Genomic DNA, 9,875 nt, shown 5'->3' on the forward strand with positions numbered 1-9,875 from the left:
GGTGTTGGTCTGATATTTATAATCATATAGACACATGTTCGTTTGGTCCATTTAATATGTGCCCTGTGTTCTCGCTTGTGACGTAGTTCTATAACAGGCTGTTTGTAGATATAGCTTGACTTATATTCATGGTCTGTTTGTGCTATGGTACGTTATAACCATGGCTGTTGGCTGTATGTGTAGTTGTAGTTTATAACATGGCTGTGTGTTTAACATGGCTGTGTCCTGACAGATGCTATATAGTTGGTGTTTGTAGTTACTTTCTACATGGCCATTGTCGTCAGTGTGTTAGTGTATATACATGGCTGTGTGGCTGGTAGTTATATACACCATGACTCGTGTGTGTTGTTTGTTTTAGTGTGAGTTTATAAACATGGGCTGTGTGTGTTTGTCATATGTAAAGTATTCTCTTCTTTTGGTTTAGGGGGTTAAGTAGAGTAGATGGTTTAGTGTTCAGTGTAGGTGTTTAGAAAAGTCTATGGTTGAGTGATGTGTCTAGGAATGTCTATGGTTGCCTGAGTGGTTCTCAATCAGAGACAGATGTTTTTCATTTGTCTCTGATTGGGAGCCATATTTTAGGCAGCCATGGGCATCATGTATTTGTGGGTAATTGTCTATGTCGATGTTCTATGTTGCATGTGTGCACTAGTTCATGCTTAGCTTCACGGTCGTCAGTTTTGTTATTTTGTTATTTTGTAAAGTGGTTTCGTTTTGTGTTTGTTCTCTTCTAAATAAAATATGTTCTTTTCACGCGCTGCGCCTTGGTCCTCACTCTCTACCTTTGACGATCGTGACACACTGCCCGTACCAGACAAGGTACTGTAATTGACAGTGACCATGTTAACATGCAAACCAATATCCTGTTATTATTTGGGATACTCAAGAATTCTGTTATTGTGTTGACACATTTAAACATTGTATCCCGTTTACAATAACCCCAAAAAGATTGTATTCCCGTTATGAGAAACCCGGATAAGATGCCTGGCATATGCTGACCTAAGACGGGATACTGTTGCATGTAAACATCTTATCCCGTTTACTGTTTTTCGTGGTCTGCGCAGGTTCAGTTTCACATATCATGGGTGTTGTGTAATCTTGTTTTCATCTGGTTGCCCCAAAATACTAAATGAAGTAGTGCTCCTCTGAATAATGTCTTACATTGATAGAATGAATGCATTATTCATCTAGTTAACACCGGTAAATTTGTCTGTTTCGTTTACTAAGGACCAGGGAGAAAACGCAATAACTCCAAAACAGTGGAAAGATTGATCCTGTGCAAAATGTCCAAATGTCATCAGTTTGACTGGTTTTAATGAAATTAAAAGCTGAGAAACAATAAAACACATTTATGATAAGACTTCAGTTCGTCTTGGGTACATCATTTATGTGGTTGAAATACTGTCTGCTGGCATAACAAAGTCAAAGATAACACAGTACTGTCTGCAGGCCTAACAGAGTCAAAGATAACATGTTACATGAGCATTAGCATTTTGTCAAGAGATGCTGAAAGAAATCAACCATATTTCTCCTCTCATGTTCCCAAGACAAAATTAACATTTGTTGTATAATTTCACTGCAAGAAAAGCATAATTCTGCAGGAGTTAATATTATATTACGCTTCATGTGAGAGGTTATAGGCCGACAGTCAGTGTCCAGATTTACGTTACTATTCCATTTAATCCATATGAACTTAAATGAGGAATATTCTGTTTATTCATGGACACAGGGATGCACATGAGTGGGATATCAAAGGTGCATGTAAACCGCTTATCCCGAATAAAACCTTAAGCAGGATATGAGCTACTATCCAGAATACTGTGTGCATGTAAACATGGTCAATGATTATGCAACAACATTTAACTGCTGTGGGGAATATCTCAGCATAAGGTTGGTTTGGTGCTGTATCATGTATAAAGGCACAGAGGAGATGACTGACTATAATTCTAAAGCTTTCTTGACTAACTGTCAATAATCATTTCTATTCTCTCCCAGGATTAACATAACATGGAGAAAAAACAGATTACCATTGTCATCGATTCAAATACCGGTAGAAGCTGCAGCCAAACGTTAACACAGTGGTTTTGAATTCATTGGGAGTCCTACATTTCAGTGGCTTAAATGGGATGTGGATCAAGTGGTAGGTTTCTTTACTTAGTTGCCACCAACATGTTCAGTTGTTTGTTAATTTATATATGAAAGGTAATTCTACTCTGTCTTCTCCATAGCCTCTGAAAATAATCCATTGTTTGTAGAGGATGAGTCAGAAGACGGTATGTTATTTTAACTTATTACTGACTTATTACAGACTTATTATTTCCTTATTATTTCCTTATTACTGACGTATTACTGACTTATTATTGACTTAATCATAATATTCTTTAATTTCTTTTAAAAACTTTCTAAAATAAAATTTAACACAATTTTTATCCTTTACCCTGTCACCAACAGTTGTCCTTTTTGAAGAACTAGATTTTGTGCTTATTGGTTGCCATGGGGCTGGAAAGAATACAGCAGGAAACATCATCCTGAACAAAAAGGAATTCAATTACTGGACATCATGGAGAAAACAAGCTGTGAAGAAAGAGACTAAGCTAGGCAGTCGTACAATTACTGTGATCCGCACTGCAGGTTGGTCTGGACGTTCAAGTAAGGATGAGACAAAACAGCAGATTATAGAATCTGTCTGGTCCTCATTTAAAGATGGACCTGATGCTATCCTCTTGGTTATTAGAATCGGTTGTACAGACTCTCTAAAACCGACTCTATCTATTTTCATGAATGAAGAAGGAGAGAGGAGCACATATGAAGAGACATTTATCGAAAGAGCATTGAATAATACAGTGGTGCTGTTCACAAATGAGGAAGAATTGGACAAATTGCATCTAACTATTGAGAGATACATTACTGACTATAACCTTGGAGGGTTGATAGAGAAATGTGACGGAAGGTATTGTGTTCTTTCTGACAAAAAGTCACGTAAGGTTCAGAATTCAAAGCTGATCAAGCAATTAGAGAAACTGATATCTGAAAACAGAGATGAGAATTTCCAGGTGGAAGAGAGCTTCATGGGCACGTTGGAGAAGATAGTGGAGAAGAATACAAATCTAATAACAAACCTTGAAAAAAAGATTGCAAGACTTGAGGAAAAGATGCGTAGTTGTAAGATTAAGAGAGACTTGGAATCCTGTGAGAGGGAGATAGAAAAACTGCAGAAGACCATTAAGCAGAAGAATAAAGAACTGCAAGAAGTAAAGGCTTGTATTAAACAGTTACATCCCAAAGTCAAAACAGATAATCAGACACAGACAGAAGAGGACAACGATCCACAACGCCTGCGAGACGAAGCAATAAATAAGGACAACCTGATCGAAGAGTTCAGTGGAATTAAAGCACAGTTGGAAAAAGAGTTGAGAACAGCTGAAGAAGAGTTGAAGAACACTGAAGGAAAGTGGAGGAGAACTGAAGAAGAGTTGAAGAGAACTAATGCAGAGTTGGAAGAACAGCTGAGGACAGCTGAAGAAGAGTTGAGGAGAACTAAAGAAGAGTTGGAAAAAGCGAAGAAAGCTGAAGAGTCAAAGAAAACAACTGAACTTTTTAAAAAACTATATAAAGAGTTGAACAGGAAGTTTCCTACCTCTTATTGTAAGGAAGAAACACATAAGAAGAATATCAAGATAGATAGGCCATATGAAATGACTCAACGGTCCTTTATTGGTAAGTATGCAAAAATTATTTAAATTCTCAGTTGTTCTGGTAGAGGCAGAACAAGCCTCCACGTCTTTTTTATTCAACAATAGAAATAGAAGAAAAAAAACATTTCAGGTTGTTGCCCCTTTTCTTGATTTCACCCATGTAGCCTCTTCAGCCAACCCTTCTACTCCCACTGGTCAAGCCTTTATCACTAAACACAGGATGGATTTGGTGGACCGACTGGGACTCTTGCTGCCCATACTTATGCGTCTCCAGGATCAAGGAGTTCTGAGTCAAGAGGAGATTGAGGAGGTGGAAAGTAAACCCACCAAGTCCAAACAGAATCTAGCCTTGCTCAACATGGTTGTGCGGAAGGGAGCTGTCGCCCAAGAGTGCTTCTACCAAGCCCTGAGAGAATCAGACCTTTTGTTGGTGGAGGATCTGTGTAAATGTCGTAAATGGGCCCCCAGGTCTCAGGCAAGATGACGTGACTGAGTAAGGCCTAATGTGTACCAAACAACGTCCAAACACAACACGTGGACACACATTTATCTTGCTCTCTCATCAATGTAATGTTACTTAATGTATGGTATTACTAAGGTTGCAAAGGGAGGGTATATTACTGGTAACTTTCAACATTTACCAGTAAACTACCAGAATGTTGGTAACTTTCATTTTATCAGATGACATCTAGTGGCCTTCTTGAGCACTTCAGATTATTACAGGTGTCTGTGATTGTCTGTAATTATCTCTGGCCCTCTCTGCGGCCTCAACAAATGTAACATATATAAAATAATTTATCCCGCTTTAAATGATGTTCAGCTAATAAAGGCTTCAAAAAGCCTTTATAATGCCTTCATAAGTGCTAAATACATGTGTTACAATGCATCTATAACCGTATGTCATGCTTTATAAAGGGTTCACAAATGTGGCTTAACTGTGTGTCATAATCACCCATGTCAAAGGTGACATAACACACTATGTCGAATGTGACATAAACATGTGCTTTATAAAGGGTGACATGGTGTGCTGCAGGATTACATTACACCCAAGAAACACTGACATTGATGAAAGTCCCGAACATCAGGAAATTGAAAGTGGCTTTCTTCTGGAACCAAGTTAAAGCTTCCTCAGTACACAAACACACACACACACACACACACACAAATATAACGAGCCATACCGTGTGGTGCTGGGCCAAGTCAGGTCTTTGACACATTCACCCTCTCCCCCAGTGAAAGATCAGCCACAAAATGTTGGCACCATTATAACAGGTTGTTATCAAGCCCTCCAGGTAGGACTAGGCCTACTCCAAATCATATTGGCTCTGACATACACGAACACAAGCTTTGCAGGCCCATCAACACATTTAAATATCTCTCACACCTTACAGTAACCTGTGGGTCATGAGAGAACCTTCAAAAATCAGCAGAACATTTATAACCTATTTACTGACACTTTATATAGTTCCCTGTAATGCTTAGTTTGAAGTGAGACACGTTCAGTCATTCATAACACATCCATAAAGAGTCTATATCGCATGACGCTGTATTTAATTTCAGACCCCTTGGGTCATTCAATACACATACACAATGATGTAAACACAAGTGTATTAACTCTAAAGGAAGCATCACAAATAAACAAACATTAAAGACATGTTTAAACCATACATTTTCCTTTTATTTTTACATTTTTAAAACAATACAAATACATTAAGAGGTACTGTATGTTGGTTCCAACCTTAAAAGTAACAACAAAGAAAATTAGCAGGTCTGTTAGGTAGCTAGCAATTGCTGTGAAGTCACCAAGATTCATTTAAATAACGATTGAGGTAGCTATTTAATCAACACCAATATAACTACTGTAAACTCATTTAAATTACAATAAATAAAGGATAACTTACTCATTTTCCGCTGTCCAGTGGCACCACCAACCAATACACCTCTAACCAAACAGTGCATGCAAACTGAATTAAAGGTAACTGCACTCAGAAATCAAAGTTTCTTATATTTTCCCAGACCTCAAATGTGGTCCCCTGGTGTGGTTTAAGCATTGTTGTGAAAACCGAATAATAAATAATGTGTTGTTTTTTAATTAAAATGTGTGAAAGAAAACTGGCGGAAATCTGAAACCTGAAAAAACTAAACCGAGAAAACTGAACAGGTTTATTTAAAACACTACATATATATACTGTATATAATGTATACCTGATGTGTTTAAGTACTATCTATCCAGATGTAATGTATATCAAATAACTATTTTGCTATGTAACTACTGTGTAAAAAAAGTGGCATGTATGTCAAATGTACAGAATGCAAATGAAAATAAAAACAAAAAGCTGTAAAACTAAAATTAATTTTGTCCTCCGAAGAGGGTGGATGGGCCAATAAATAAATAAAATGAACAGGTTTATGTAATTTGACATAGTGGGTTATGTCACATTTGACATTGGGGATAATATCACACAGTTATTCCACATTTATGAACCCTTTATAAAGCTTGACATACAGTTATCGATGCTTTGTAACACATTTATGTAGTGCCTAAGAATGCATTATGAAGGCTTTATGAAGCCTTTGTAAGCTGAATGTAATTTAAAGCGGGATCAAATAGGTCAAATAAGATTATTTTAAAATAAAAAATAGAACAACAAAGCTGTAAAATATTTGATAAAAAAATAATGCCATTGTTGATTAGATGCATTTTTAATTAATTATGCTATTTTCTCGCAGGTTAGCGTTTTTCGCCATGAATCTTGTTCTGGAGGCAGGTCTGCAGAGTGGTCACTAGCTGGCACAGCCACAAAGTCATAAAATCACATTTTAAACCTAACCTTAACCACACTGCTAACCCTAATGCTTAACCATAACCTTAAATTAAGACCCAAAAGCTAAAAAATAATACATACAATAGCCAATTTTGACTTTGCAGCTGGCCCATCTAGCGGAAATCTCAAAATTATGTCCCGAGGGCAAGATTCATGTCAATAAACGTCAACCTGCTATTTTATCTTGAACCATATAATCTATCAACTAGAAACTCATGGACAATATAGACACATATATAAAATGTTAACTATATATATATATTTTTTTTATTCAAGTATAAATTACGGAAGTTACATTAGATTACCATTGATTAATTGTCAATTACCAAAAATCTTACTTTAGGAAATTACCGGTAGCTGTGCAACCCTAGGTAGTATCTGCATTTATTAGCTCTACCTGAGAGAAACAGACTGTGGAAAGAACTGAAAGAGCCAGAGCTGGTTGGTGTGTAATAACGTGTTCCAACATCACCTAGGACAGGACATCATGCCCTCTCACCAGTGAAATGCTGCAGTTATAAGTTATCTGTGCTGTCTACCGGACAAAGAGCCTGTCAATTTCTAAGAAGAGGGGTTAACTTGAGACAGTTATCTTCGGACATGCATTCAGAGGGGTGAAGCATTTGACAAAATATACTCTTCACAAAGGACAATATTCCTCACTTAACATGACAAGTTAATTATGTCTTATCTTTTACTGTACATGATCTGTCTGCAGCATTGTAAATGTTTAACTGTCTTGGATAGGCCCCCAGGTCTCAGGGAAGGTGACTTGACTGTGAAAAGCTTATGTATAACAATCTCTGCTACACAGGTGTACTAACTGAACACAATCAGCTCAGGGTAGGTAAATAACCTGATCAGAACAACTTTGTGGTTGAAGCTTGACACCCCCTGGTGTTATGGTGGAAGGACATTGTGGACAATGTTGTTTTTTTAATCTTACTCTTTACACCAGGGATCATCAACTAGATTCAGCAGCAAGACAATTGTCTTGTTGAGTGGATGGAGCGTGTGGCCGGAACATAATCACAAATAATTGTAGACTGCAAATTGACTGCAAGAAACCCAAACAGATATAAGGTTTGACTAAAACATAGTAATTTCAAACCTGGCTTACATTTGTTTACGATCACGTTTCTCTCTATTATGCGTGGGAATACTTGGGAACAGATTTCTTCAATTAAAATCACATGGTGTAAAGGTTTTCTTCCTGGGGTGAAGGAGAGGACCAAAATGCAGCGTAGCCAGTGCTCAACATGTTTAAGTATAAGAACAAGTGAACACTACAAACAACTTACAAAATAACAAACGTGCAAAACCGATACAGACCTATCTGGTGCAGAACACAAACACAGAGACAGGTAACAACCACCCACAACGAACACAGTGAAACAACCTACCTAAATATGACTCTTAATTAGAGGAACGCAAAACACCTGCCTCTAATTAAGAGCCATACCAGGCAACCCTAAACCAACATAGAAACACACAACATAGAATGCCCACCCAAAACTCACGCCCTGACCATCACACACATACAAAACAACAGAAAACAGGTCAGGAACGTGACACATGGAGCTGATTTCCTGGTGTTTTTACAGTCTTTTGTGTCCAATGAATTTAAAATAGAATAAAAACAGTTGGGGTTTTTTTGCTCAGAAAAATTGGCGGGCCAAATTAGCCAAACTCATCCCGCAGGCCTCAGTTGGGGAACCCTGCTTTACACTATATAATCTTTTGAGCCTTAATCCAAATCTCAAAATAGTGTCACGGATTCCCCTGGTACTGCTGCTCATTCCGTTCACCAGTTCCAGAGGTCTACGTCACCATCCTCTAGGCACTTGTTATTATGGGTCTCGTCCTGTGTATTTATTAGAGGTTTTACCTCGCTCTTTTGTTTGGGTTACATCCTTGTGTTTTTGTATACGTGTTTGTTTTGGGCTTCGTCCCCGTGCCTTTTCATGGCATGTTGTATATTTTGGGTGGAGTATTAAAACCCCCTATTACGAATTCTTGCGCCTGTCTCCAATCATTTATACAATGTGACAAATAGCTGTATGTTTCAACTTTATTTTTCTTGCACTAACACTTGCAGTTGTCTTTACTTACAGTACTAGCACTGATTTCACTGATAGCTGCTTTATACATTTTTACTTGCAGTGACTGATATCTTACCTACCTTAGATGAATTTACTGACTGCATGTCTCTCTGGATAAGAGGGCCTGCTAAATGACCTAAATGAAAATAAATATGAACGTCTGTCACTGTATTTTATATTTTGTTGTATCATGTACAGTGATATGAAATGGTTTATGCCCCCTTTCTGATTTTCTCTATTTTTGCATATTTGTGATGCTGAATGCTATCAGGGGCCTGTTGCACAAAACTAGGATAAGGGATTAAGCCAGGATATCTTGGTGATCCTGGCTCAATTGATCCGTAATCCGGTTGCACTAAAGATGGATAGGGGGCAGGAGGATATGTTATGGTATAAATTACCATGGAGATTTATTCTGTGGAGCTAGCCTGCTCCAGACCAGGCTAAATTCCAGGATCTATTTAATCTCATCCCTAATGTCAGTCAGCAGTCACCACAAATGGAAACCAATAGTTATTTCACTGCTCACTATACATTGTTATCACATATAACTAGACCCACTGTTATTATTTAAACGTTTGTGATAGCAACTCCGGCCCGCATTTGATTAGCCACTATTCTAATCGAAAACTATTCATAAACTTGACTAAAAAAATACACATTGGACAGCTAATGAAGATAAATTAGTTCTTAATGCAATCGCTGTGTTAGATTTTTAAAATGAACGTTACTAGACATACAGTGTGCGTTACAGCCAGACCAGTGCCGCAATAATGGCGACCAAACACTTTTACATTTTTCCACATAAATACGGATAACATCATAAATAGCTTCTACTTTTGACAGAGCTTCCATCAGAATCTTGGCAAGTTGTCTTTGTCCAAAAATCGTTGCACGGTTGTAAAACGTCCTCTTCCCTCTGGAATTAGCACTAAACAATAGCTATGTCGCACAGACATGCCCAAATGGTCAAAGTGAATACTAAGGAAATACCGAAAATAGCAATATACTCGCATAAACTGATATAACTCGTTTAAAATAACTTCATTATGATGTTTCTAACACCTATATCGAATTAAATTACAGACGGACATATCTAAGGCGATAACTGAGCTTTCAAAATGCTATCCTGAGGTCTTGCGTTGCGTAATGCGGAAGTCGAAAAGAGACGGCACTCGTTCCTTGGGGCTTTATAAGCTCTGAGAAATACGTAGAACACCATTCCACTTCTATTGTGTTACTGACATCCAGGAAGC

General features: G+C 37.7%; 1 protein-coding gene across 1 annotated transcript; it reads left to right on the forward strand.

The window, feature by feature from the left end:
- Nucleotides 1-1,807: 1,807 nt before the first annotated feature.
- LOC111960113 (uncharacterized) lies at nt 1,808-7,914 on the forward strand. Its single transcript, XM_023982019.2, has 4 exons — nt 1,808-2,137; nt 2,226-2,270; nt 2,449-3,714; nt 3,857-7,914. Exons 1-4 carry the CDS (start codon nt 2,119-2,121, stop codon nt 4,174-4,176), a joined length of 1,650 nt encoding a protein of 549 aa, XP_023837787.1. The 5' UTR covers nt 1,808-2,118; the 3' UTR covers nt 4,177-7,914.
- The last annotated feature ends 1,961 nt before the right edge of the window (nt 7,915-9,875 follow it).

The sequence above is a fragment of the Salvelinus sp. IW2-2015 genome, linkage group LG37 (genome assembly GCF_002910315.2).
Source record: "Salvelinus sp. IW2-2015 linkage group LG37, ASM291031v2, whole genome shotgun sequence".
NCBI lineage: Eukaryota > Metazoa > Chordata > Actinopteri > Salmoniformes > Salmonidae > Salvelinus > Salvelinus sp. IW2-2015.